Genomic DNA, 13,068 nt, shown 5'->3' on the forward strand with positions numbered 1-13,068 from the left:
GCGTCATATCCGATTTCGCGCTAAATCGGGGCGCGTAAAATCGGGGTTCCACTGTATCATGCACAAGAGATGTAGCACTGATTTGTATGGAAGGCACTGGATACCAGCTTCCAGTCTCACAAACAGCCTTCTACCTCCTCCTTCTGTCTCCTATCACTAAGCCAATTTTTGATCCAAATTGCCAAGTTACCCTGGATCCCATGTGCTTTTACCTTCTTTATCAGTCTTACATATGAGACCTTGTCAAATGCTTTGCTGAAATCCATATAAGTGACAACAACTTCACTATCTTCATCGACACATGCAATCACTGCCTTGAAAAATTCAATCAAATTTGTTAAGCATGACCTCCCTCTGACAAAGTCATGCTGACCATCCCTGATCAACCCATCTGAACCTGGAGACTTGTCCACTTTTAAAGAAGCCAAAATCTCCAATATCTCCTCACTCCCTATGTCAAACTGTTCAAGAACTTCACAGTCCCTCTCCCCAAATTCTGTACCTACGTTCTCCATCTCCTGAGTGAAGGCAGATGTGAAGTATTCATTTAACACCCAAGCGATGTCCTCCAGCTCCACACAGATTGCCCCCTTGGTCTGTAATGGGCCTTATTATTTCCCTGATTGAGTTGCTTAGTAATACTACTACTGACTAAGCAAACTGACTCCTTGAAAGATATTTTTCCAAAACTGGGCCTGTAGCAAGTGGTGAAAACATCGACATGATCTCATCCTCACTAATTCACCTGGCACAGATGCGTCTGTCCATGACAGTATTAGTAGGAATGACTACCACACTGTCCTTTTGGAAACAAAGTTCTGGCTACACAGTAAGAACATCCTCCATTGTGATGTGCGGTGCCACCATCGTGCTAAATGAATAGATTCAGCACAGACCTCGCAACCATGAGGTCAATCATCTCAGCCCCATGACATCACTGCAGGTATTGCTCAGGGTCCTGTCCTAGGCCCAGCCATCTTCAGTTCTTCATCAATGACCTTCCCGTCAATATAAGGTCAGAAACATAGATGTTCGCTAATGATTAACAATGTTTTATACCATTTGCGACCCCATTGATGTTAAAGCAATTCATGCTTGCATGCAGCAAAACTTCAGCAACATTCAAGCTTGGGTTGATAAGTCGCAAATAGCATTTGTGCCAGGCAATGGCCACCTCTGAGAACAGAAAATCTAACCACTTGACATTTAATGGCATTATCGTCATTGAATTCTCCACTATCAATAATCTGGGGGTTACCACTGACCAGAAACTGAACAGAAACTTAAACCCTGTTGGTAAAAAGCACGATGGGAATTCTGAAGTAACTCACCTCCTGATTCCCCAAAATCTGTCCACCATCTACAAGGCACAAGTCAGGAATGAAAAGTACAGCTGAGTCCAGCTCTAACAACATTCGAGAAACCCCACATCATCCAAGATAAGGTAGCCAACTTAATCAGCACCCCATTCACCATCTTAAACATTTACCCCCCTGCACCACCAGCTCACAATGACAGTAATACATACTACTCACTATGCCTCCTTCAACAACGCAACCTAGAAGGACAAGGGCAGCAGAAGCATGGAAACTCCCCACCTGTGAGTTCCCCTCCAAATGACACATCATTCTAACTTCATCCTTCGCTACCACTGGGTCAAAATCCTAGAACTCCCTTTCTAACAGCACTTGTGGGTGTTCCTACACCATATGGACTGCAGCAATTCAACAAGGCGGTTCACCACCACTTAGTCAAAGGGCAATTAGGGCTCGGCAACTAACACTGGCCTTACCAGAGATGCCCACATCCCAGGAACAACTAAGTGTCTGCTCATGTCTCTCCAGATGTGGTTTATAAACAATAAACTGCAATATCACCTTGTTGCTATGTAGACAGGTGTGTCAGTCAATTTGCTCACAGCAAGATCCCACAATTCAGAGGAATGATCAATTAAACTGGTGCAGTATGATTTAAGAGAAATATTGTCCAGGAAACCAGAAAGAGCTCTACTGTAAAAGTGCCAGATGTTTGGAAATGCAACTTTAGATGACACCGTAAAGCAGGTCTATCTGCCCACCATCAGGTGGATGGGGAACATCCCATGACACTTTTTGAAGAGGTGTAACAAATTGCTCCCAGTGTCCTGGTCATCATTTATCCTTCAACCATTATCACCAAAATGGATTATCTGGTGATCTATTTTATTACTTGTTTTGGGACCATCACTAGGCAAATTGGTTGCTGCGTTTCCCCTGTATTTCAACAGTAGCTCCTCTTGAAAAGTACTTGCACCAAGTACGAAAGGTCATTGACCTCAAACATTAACTCTGCTTCTCTCTCCACAGATGCTGGAAGAACTGCCGAGTAATCCCAGCATTTTCTGGTTTTACTTCAAAACTACTAAACTGGCTACGGAATATTTTAGGGTTTCCTACGTTTGTGGAAAGTTCTATGTAAAAGTACCGTCTTTCTTTTACTTCATTAAAGGAAACAGCATTTTCAAACTTGCTTTGATTTAAATTTGTAAAATATGTAAATGTAGTTCGCGGTATACAAGACGTAGCAACATAAATGCACATATGTATTAAGATTATGTGTCCAGAGATCATAGCGCCTTCAATAAGACTGTATCGCCAGGAGTTCAAAATATTAATATCTTAGGATTGCAGGAGTAAATAATTCCTGAAAAGGGTTTTTATCGCAACATAATTTTTATCACAATAGCTTAAAATCATTAAAACCAAAATAAGAGCCAAAATTTAAAACCAAAAGTTGAAGAACACTTGTAAGACTTTGTGGCATAATGGCAGAAAATATTAAAGCTCGGTTACCATTAATATGACTTTAAAAGAACAGCTTTAACGTGTTTTCTTGTGCTATAAAGTTTCCAAAATAATTAAGCTAGATTTATTTGTCTCTCCAATCTTTCCAGGCTGTTTGAGTGTCACAGACTGTACCATAATCAGCCAAGTGATGTCAGGAGTATTTCACTCACAAGATGTCAACCACATTGTGGACACGTAAATGTGCTAATTGGCTGTGGCTGTTTCACGATTCTCACTTTACCTTGGGTTGGTATGATTTAGATATTCTTAACATTCGCTGACTTAACAAATGCACAGCACTTTGCAAAATGTCCCAGTTTTATCTAACAATGTCATTCAAATAGTATGTTTTAAACCTGACGGAAATCCCATTATATTCGATAAACTCCAATTTGAATTATGTTTTTTTTCTTTAAATAAAGCCCGGTGTTTTGAATCAAGAGGTTTAAAAAGAGTGCATCAATGTGATTGCTGTATTTCAGACAACGACTCTCATCCCAAAAGAGACTGAACTGAGATCGAATTCAGACACCCCCAAAACCATCGATTATTATTATTTTTTGAAACTGCGACACACGCCAGAAATAAAGAACAAAGAAGGAATAAAATGGTTGCAAACATTACGTGGTATCTGTTTGTGTGAGAAGCAGTTGTTGCTGCATCGTGACCCAACCTTGGCCCACAACATACAAGCCGTCCACATCGGAACATGAAACTAATGGGAAACTAACAAAAAGGGGCGGGGGCACACCTTTCAGTATATTTGTGCGGTTGCTTGTAGCGAGCGATGGAAGGACTCCCCCCCATCTATATGCATGTAAATCAATCCTACCTTCAGTGTCCAAGTCCTAATTTGCTGGTATTTTGAGGCAGCTCTGTTTTCCTTAATTTCTTTGTTAAGAATAGCACAAATCAACAGCATCGTTCTATACCACTGGGCTAAACACCCAAAAGGATCCAAAACACACAGACTGTTACCTAACCAGACAGTTTAGGGTTCATGTTAATACAAAAAGTACAAAAAAACTATCAGGGATTAACTCTCTGTGCAAAGCCAAACAGTGCTAACCTTTGTGTTGCAGAGGCATCGGCTGCCAGAATTCTGCTGAGCCCGTGCCATCAAGGGAAGTAATCCTATCCTTTTGATTACTGACCATTGTGAATCTTGCTGTACAGCTAACCATTGCTGTTCTGTCATGCTACTGTGTTGTGTGGAATGATTAGCACTATTATCTGTCACAGGATGTCTTTCTTTCTTTGTTTTAAAAAAACGGAGAAATCTTCTTACAACCCACCCCCTCCCCCACATTGCCCCACTCCCACCTCCCCCCAACCACAACCCCCAACTCTCTACTCCCCACACACTCATGATATCCCTTTGGAGATGAAGAAAATTCCATTTGCGGCTATCACCAGGGAAGTAGTTAATTCCGTAGTGATCCACAAACCAGGAATTCCACTTTAGAAGATTGAAATAGACCCTTTTCCTGGCACTCTTTTTTTTCCCTTTTCAACAGATGATGATGTTGTGTTTTTTTTAAAAATCCCTGTGTTCCAATGCAGGCCTAGTTGGAGTGTAAGGACATTAAGACTAGGACGTCTGGAAGCAGAGTTGACAGGCTCCATGTGCCTCTATCACTTTGTTTGTGAATTTGGGGGACTTCTGATGGAAAGGTGCACTTTATTCACTTAACCTTTGCCTCTTTCTCCCCTTCCCTATCCCACACTGCCAGGATTAAGACACCAAAGAACAACGAAGGACGTGGAATGTTAAAAAAAATGTAGAACCCATTATCTTTGTGGTTGCCTTTCATCCTCACTCACTACAGGACAACTTGGCAAGAAACCAAGAAAAGGGCATTGTACGTATAAAGTTGAGTGTTGTGCATGTGTGCATTGTTGAATAAAAATCAAAATGAGCCGAACTAGAACCCCTCTGACAAAGGATTGTACCTGGCCTCATTCAAACTCCTGAAAGGCAAATCAGCTCAGCTACATAATTACTCCGGAATAGAAGAGAATAGGTGGAATGTGTCCCCCTCCCCCATGCACCTCATATCCCTGGACTCCTGCTGTCTGCGGGTTCTGACTCTCTCCAGAATTCACTTCCCTCACTCCCACTGCGCTCTCAGTACTCCCGCTCCCTCTGTGCTCCAGCTCTCCCTGCACTCTGACTCTCCCCATGCTTTTGCTCTCCCCGTGCCCCCGCTCTCCCCATGCTCCCGCTCTCTCCATGATCCAGCTCTCTCCGGGATCCTGCTCTCGCCAGTATCCCGCACTCTTCGGTATCCTGCTCTCTCCGGATCCTGCTCTCTCCGGGATCCTGCTCTCACCGGGATCCTGCTCTCTCCTGTATCCTGCTCTCTCCTGTGTCCTGCCCTCTCCCCGGGATCCTGCTCTCCCCGGGATCCTGCTCTCTCCTGTATCCTGCTCTCCCCAGGATCCTGCTCTCTCCGGGATCCTGCACTCACCGGGATCCTGCTCTCCCCGGGATCCTGCACTCACCGGGATCCTGCTCTCCCCGGGATCCTGCTCTCCCCGGGATCCTGCTTTCTCCGGGATCCTGCTCTCTCCTGTATCCTGCTGTCTCCGGGATCCTGCTATCCCTGGGATCCTGCTCTCCCCGGGATCCTGCCCTCTCCATGATCTCTTCTTTCTATCCCTGTGCTCTCACATGCTTTCAGCTTCTCATTCACCATGTTCATTCCTGTAATAAACTGGATCTACAACAAGAAGCAGACATGCCCATCTTACTGATATCTGTAGGTAAGCATATTGTTTCTTGTAAGTGTAATTAAAACACTTTATATTTGATGCATTCATATCCTGAATATAATATAGTAGTACAATAGTACTATAATTTAAATAGACAGGCCCATTTTAAAAGATATTTGAGAATCATTGATCCAATAACGTCTTAACATCAATGTACCGAGTTGGTGGAGGCTGCATAAGGGAATACCGTGTGTGTATGGCAGCTCATTCTATCCAGTGCTGACTGACCCCAGCCATGACCCAGCTGTTCTTCCAGTACGATAATAGGAACATTGCAGAAATCTGCTGATTCGGGGAGATATCATGCTGACACCTAAACATACTCAACACAGGGAACAAGTTTCTGTTCATTTTACATCACACAAGCCTGTATGTTAAGGGACTGTTGCTGTTTTCAAGATTAATATTGATTGTTGACCAATTTTTAAATACATCACAAATATTGGTTGATGCAGAAAATATTTTGAACATTTACTACAGATACATCCATGTTCCATTGAAACAAACTATTTGTGAAATGACATAAAAAGTAAAGTGTGTTATTTAAGACATTAACATATACTATGATGTACTGTTAGAGATTGGGGTCAGTGTCAGACACAGAAGATAAGGCTTCGACAAGGGAAAGGCCACTATCACTTGTTTTTGCTCGTCAGTGCTGACGTTTGAAAGATCATGGAATAAATGGGTGCCTGAGATGCACATGTAGAAATTGGACATTCATTAACCTCACACAAATGAAGTGCCCTTCCAACCCTTTGGGGTAAAGATTGCCCATCTTTGGGATTCCAGGCTGCTTTATACATACTGATGATCCATTATGAACTTCTGTGACTAGATGTCAAAGTTTATTGCAACGTGAGCACCAGATAAAAACAAAATTGTTTTAGCTCTCAAAACAAAAGGTTAAGAGAAACTAAATGGAAGCTTCGTTGGATGTTGATGCGATATGTAATCCTTTCAGCAAATCCACTTGTCTGTGAAATAATGTAAACTTGCAAGGTACATTTGCACAACATTAAGCTTGACATTTTTGTGTCACTGTTTCAACAGACAGAGTCATGTTTGCTCTGAGAAGCCTGCATTCTTAACCAGTCATGTGATTTCAATGAAAGACAGTTTGAAATTGGCTCTGGATGATTTGAAGTCACAGCCCTTGGCATTTGCAGTATCCCAAATTCCAGAGGGACCCAAACACCGGCTACATTTGAAGCTGGAGCCTTGCATGGGTAACAATTCAAATAAAACCCTTTTATTCTTTATTTTTCACATGTTCTTTTATGTATTATAGGTACATGCTAGGCCTAGGACGCAAAGTCCGTAAAATCCCCAAATCCGGCTTATACGCAGTCTCAAGCTTCCCAGATTCTGGGTCTGGTACAAGAAGACAAACCGCGATCCATGTAACTCAACAAGGTCATTTTCAGTGGATGAAGCCAGGTGTGTCAGGAATTTTGGAAATGGGTTGAATTGGGTCCCTGGATTCATTGTCTCTAAAACTGGGCCCCTGCCTTATCAAGTGGATGTAGAAGGAAGGATCGTCCGGAAACATATAGACCATTTGAGAGAGCAAGAGTTGCCCCAGCAGCTAGGACTGCCATCGGGAGCTATATTCCCATTTGGGAATGTTGTTGGCTTTCCAGTATCTGGTCATCCAGTGGTAGACACAAACAACACCTCCATAAAAACAGACAGAGCTGAACTAGCTGTGCCTGAAGAGGCACCTGTCATTGTTGTTTCAGCTGTCAGCAATCCTGTGGAAGCTCCCCAGATAGAAGAGTTACACCCCTCCACAAGGATTCAGAAACCCCCTCAAAGACTTAATTTATAATTGACTAAATTTGTGGACTAAATGTTTAAGTATCTTGGATTGTGCAAATTGAGTCTTAAGGACTTCGGGAGGGATGTGGTGATTGTTCCTTTAAGAAACAGTCTGCAGAGTAAGGGTCACATCATCTGGGGAACCAATCAAGGAGCAGGGTGGGGGATAACCCTGGTGAGCTGGAATTTCTGTTCCAGAACCTTCTCGGAAGCTGGCAGGTAGCCATGAGGCTGCATGTCTCTGTGTTATAGTTATGAGTAAATAAACATTGCAGTTGTTATTTACTCTAACTGGTGAAGATGAATTATTAAATCCTGCCAGATTCACTTCCTTAACCAAGGAATTGGAATTTAGCAGCAGGAGTTTGCAGCCTGGGATCCAGGGAAATGGTTCCCAGCAGTGACATGGAGAGGGGTTCTGAGTTGATCAGGCATTGGGAAGGTGCTTCCGAGGGAATAGAGGGTAACTCAGGACTTGGGAATTCAAAGCAACTGGAGGGAATTGGCAGAGTTGGATGGTGGTCAAGACTATGGAAAGCCGATGACTCATTGTGGGGCCTGGGGAAAGCATTCCTGCTCAACCTGGCCCTCGACAAGTTCCAAAGAAAGCAAATCTTTTAAATTCACCCTGCTGCTTCTAGCCAGACAGCTCCTCCTGCTGTGGCTGTCGATAGTGCAGGCCACACCCCACACGACCTTAAAATTATATGGGGTGCCACCAGGCCATGACTTTTAAATGTTAAGTTGACCCCAACTTCCATTACTCGAGTGCCTCATTGATACCATTAATTGCCATTATGAATTTGCCATTGGCTAGGAACGCACATTTTAATTCCTCCCATGCGACACTCTCTTTGGGTACAGGGAGTTCAAATCCCAGCCATTGTATCAAGGGCCCTAATCCCAAATGGACAGACTTGAATGCAGACTCAGAGGTCAGGCTGCAAAAGTGTTGTAAACTGAAGATGAAAGGGATACAGGCAACAAGTGGGCAATGTTAGGAAATTCTCCACCTAACAGTGATAGGCCCATGCCTGTATTAAACAGTGAGGTCAATCAGATGATAACCATTATTGTGTAGAGGTCAGTCTCTTCCTAATAGGAAGGAAGGAAATTATCACACCAAGGCCTGAATTTATTGCTCGGCATAGACACACACTCAACAGGACTGGAAGCGTTAAAACTGCCATTGGCTGATTCCTGGATTAGCTGGAGTGGATCAAGAAATTCAGGTTGTAAGATTTGATGGTACAGTTCCCATATTGTCAGCACTATGAGTACCTTTTCAGGTTCAAAATGGTGTCTGTGCCTCATGCGCACACACTTCTGCTGCTGGCCACAATGGATGCCATTTTGGGCAGATCATTAACATGGACGTTTGCAAATTGCATCAGAAGAATGCGGAGTTGGCAGATCACAGCATCAGACACTGTCCAATGCTGATTTGATTCTGGCGATATCATTTTCGATGCGAGTGCTCCAGATATTGCTGTTTCATGGAAGCAGGGTGGCACAGTGGTTAGGACTGCTGCCTCACAGCGCCAGTGACCCGAATTCAACTCTGGCCTCGGGTCACTGCCTGTGCGGAATCTGTATGTTCTCCCCATGTCTGTGTGGATTTCCTCCGGGTGGAGGTTCGTTGCTGATTGATTTTTCCTGCCTCTTGCAGAATCAGTGGAAGTATTGGAGGTTTGTACCGCTACTTGAAATTGAAGATGTCTGCAGTGGTGGTGTGGACCATGGTGAGGACGGCACGGTGGCACACTGGTTAGCACTGCTGACTCACACGCCAGGGACCCAGGTTCGATTCCTAGCTTGGGTCACTGTCTGTGCGGAGCTTGCACGTTCTCCTCATATCCATGTGGGTTTCCTCCGGGTGCTCCGGTTTCCTCCCACAGTCCGAAAGACGTGCTGGTTAGGTGCATTGGCCATGCTAAATTCTCCCTCAGTGTACCCGAACAGGTGCCGGAGTGTGGCGACTAGGGGATTTTCACAATAACTTCATTGCAATGTTAATGTAAGCCTACTTGTGACACTAATAAATAAACTTTAAAAATAAATCTCAGCTCTGGCTTCAAGCATTCTGCTCTCACCTCTTGCTTCCAAACATGTGAATAGTAGTTTGCATCCGCTTGGACTACAGCATGACTGGGAGAATGAGCACTAGCAATATTGAGGAGGATAAGCTATTGGAAGAGAGGAGGAGATGGGGGAAAGGGGCTCTCAGCAAGATGGCATGTTGACCGAGGGTCTTCCGGAAGCATTTCTCCTTTCACAACCTCAGTGAGGAATGATGTGTGTGATAGCTCCATTTCACTAGGGAGGTGCTCACTGAAACCTGCCAGCTGTAACAGACAGATCTGAAACTGCAGAGTGGGGCGAAGGTGGTAGTTAGCGGCTGTGAATGTGACTGTGGCATTTTGCGACTCTGGCTCCTTCTAGTTCCCCATCCACTGTTCTATAAGGCTGATCACTGACTAGCTGCATGCAAAGGGAGGTAAATACATTGCATTCTCTTGTTCCAGAGAAGCAGGCAGAGTCAGCACGTGGTTTTGCCAGGATAGCAGATTCCCCATGGTGCAGAGTGCCATTGACTACACATCTCATTTTGCATGCGGAATTTCAGAAGCATATGACAATAGTCATTATAGAATCCCTACAGTGCAGAAGGAGGCCATTCAGCCCATTAAGTCGGCACCGACCACAATCCCACCCATGCCCTATTACCGTAACCCCTTATATTTACCTTGCTAATCCCCCTGACTCTAGGGTTAATTTAGCACAGCCCATCAACTCGACCCGCACGTTTGGACCATGGGAGGAAACCGGAGTACCCGGAGGAAACACACGCAGACATGGGGAGAACGTGCAAACTCAACACAGAAGTGACCCAAGGTCAGAATTGAACCCGGCTCCTTGGCACTGTGAGGCAGCAGTGCTAACCACTGTGCCACCATGCCACCCTAATAGTAATGGGTTTCACTCCCACAGTGTGTGGCTGTTGTGCACCCATACCCAGTGTGCTGTGCAGATAAATGTCCAGTATTCCAGTAACAGTAATAATGTCTTTATTCCACTACAATCCACTGTAGCACCAGCATCCGAGCCATCATAACAAACCAGATAGTGGCTACTGGGCGAGAATGAGCTATCCACTCACCACGTGGCTCACACTGAAGGATTGACATTGATGGTGACTGCCATTGAGTCCTACTACCTTTGTATATCTTTTTGGATGGCCTACTGCTCCCCCTCTGATGCGCGATTAATTCACTCGAGAGGCTAGATCGTACTCGGGAAATAAAGGCTTTTATTCGCAACAAGAATAGAGCATACTGCTTAACAATACAATCCCAGACTAAAGGGTCACTAGGAAGTGCAGTGACCTTTATACTCCTATAGGAAGGCGGAGCCAAATGGAGTGTACCACAAAACAATGCTAACAGGTGGAACACCCCAACCCTAACCCCAACAGTAACAAGAGTAACATATGTACAAGTACCCATAGTGATAACCATCTATGGTTCAGTACCCATAGTGGTAACCATCTATGGTTCACCACACCCTCCCCCGTGGGCCAGGCCCCTCTCCACTTGTCCACCAGCTGCATTTAGGCCTTGAGTACTGCTTTGGAGAACCTGGGAGCCCTCTCTCTCTACAATGCCAATCTTTTTTTCCCCCATGAAAACTTCACTGTTAGTATAGCTTCCAGCACCATTGCCACACAAAATGTACCTCCCCTATAAGAGGTGGTAGCCATGATGTGGAGATGCCGGTATTGGACTGGGTTGGGCACAATAAGAAGTCTCACAACACCAGGTTAAAATCCAATAGGTTTATTTGGTATCACGAGCTTTCGGAGCACTGCTCCTTCATCAGGTGAGACTTCTTACTGTGCCCTTTAAGACGTGCAGGCTGGCTTTAAATTGCACAGGCTAGCTTGATCTTGTGCTTACCATTTTGTGTCCTCTGCTCCAGCAGGTGGGGACTGAACAGTATGCTTCCTGTTGGCTGCACACTGAAACCATGTAAATAGGCGGGCAGCATCAGAGGTAGCAGACGTGCGTTAAGTACGCATTACGATTTCACACACATGTTCAGGAATCAAAGTTCAAAGTTCCTAATATGGTTGAGATTAATCCAAATTGCTTTGCTGATGAAGTCATCAGTATTTGTAGTTTAAAATGAAAAAAAAAGACATAATCAGTAGGAAAAACAAAAGGATGCCAATACTAACTCACAATTCCTTCTTACCCGTTTGATTTTTGAAACAGAGATTCACTGCTCGTGAGATATGCCAAACAACAATCAATGGCATCTAAAAATAATACAGCAGACCCCATAGATGAGGAAGCATGCCAAAATGATGTTTGATTGAGAAACATGTTATGCAGAGAATATTTTACGCAGTTTTTCCACCAACAAGGGAGTTTTAAGCTCTGTATATTTGAAGTGAAAGTAAACATGTGACTGACTGATTGAAATTAAACCCCCCCCCCCTTACAGCATTCAGCATTCTCTGTGTAATTAGAATTAAACTGGAACTCTCAAATATTATTGTTTCCACTTTTCTCTCTTTGCTATTCAAGTGAGTGATTGGTTGGTTGTGGCACTATCTATAATCTATTGTATCACGTGGTTTATGCTTTTTTTAAACTTTGAGTATTTCAGTCCACATGATGTGACCACATGAACACTTGGTGCAATTGTGCAATATCTCTCTATCTATTATTAATATATTAAAACCTCTGTTAAAATAGAAGAGAGAAGGATGTCATGTAAATAGATTACATACTGTTATTGCAAACAGTCCTTCCAAGGTACACAATTCTTTATAGAACCAAAATAAAATATAGGCTTGAGTTTAATTTAATAGCATTCACCTGATCAGACATTTATTATGTAATAGGGAATTCCTCATTTGTTTTAACAGTGATGGAAGCAATTTAAAAATTACAATTAGACTTTGATTAGACTTTGGGCGGCACGGTGGCACAGTGGTTAGCATTGCTGCCTCACAGCTCCAGGAACCTGAGTTCAATTCCCAGCTTGGGTCACTATCCCAAACTCCACTATGTGGAGTTTGCACATTCTCCCCATGTCTGCGTGGGTTTCCTCCGGGTGCTCCAGTTTCCTCCCACAGTGCAAAGATGAGCGGGTTAGGTTGATTGGCCATGACAAATTGCCCCCGAGTATCCCAGGACGCGCAGGTTAGAGGGATTTGCAGGGTAAATATGCGGGGTTATGGGGATAGGGCCTGAGTGGGATTGTTGTTGATGCAGGCGCAATGGGCCGAATGGCCTCCTTGTGCACTGTAGGGATTCTATGATGATTCTTATGTTCTTGTAACACAAAGATAAACTCAATTTCCGTTAGATATGGAGAAAAATATAAATTGGTCAGGGGTCATTAATATTTCCTGCTCACATTAACCAATGTTTTTCCGATTTACCCCATCCATTTTCTTCTCCATCTCTCTGTTGAATTCTCATTGCATTGTAAGTTTGACTATTTCTAGAGGCTGGGATGCCACACTTGATTATAGTACCATTACAATACAGGTATCAGTTGAAGGTCATTACCCTTTCAGTATCATTCCATTTGAATTTTGCGATGGCAAAGTAGCTGGAAGATTTGCCCTAGTTTA

At 43.7% G+C, this 13,068-nt stretch overlaps 1 protein-coding gene across 2 annotated transcripts in view; it reads right to left on the reverse strand.

The window, feature by feature from the left end:
- Window positions 1-3,791, reverse strand: part of hao2 (hydroxyacid oxidase 2 (long chain)) — a 67,146-nt gene extending 63,355 nt beyond the window's left edge. The window contains exon 1 of one of the 2 annotated variants that reach the window (XM_078232694.1): window positions 3,658-3,791. Coding sequence is in view for 1 of the 2 variants with exons in the window: in XM_078232692.1 (XP_078088818.1) it covers window positions 3,450-3,487 (38 nt within the window). In the remaining variant the exon portion in view is untranslated. Of the gene's footprint in view, window positions 1-3,449; window positions 3,525-3,657 lie in introns of those variants that run through there. The other variant, XM_078232692.1, reaches the window with a different exon arrangement.
- Window positions 3,792-13,068: the final 9,277 nt, after the last annotated feature.

The sequence above is a fragment of the Mustelus asterias genome, chromosome 17, assembly GCF_964213995.1.
Source record: "Mustelus asterias chromosome 17, sMusAst1.hap1.1, whole genome shotgun sequence".
Lineage (NCBI taxonomy): Eukaryota > Metazoa > Chordata > Chondrichthyes > Carcharhiniformes > Triakidae > Mustelus > Mustelus asterias.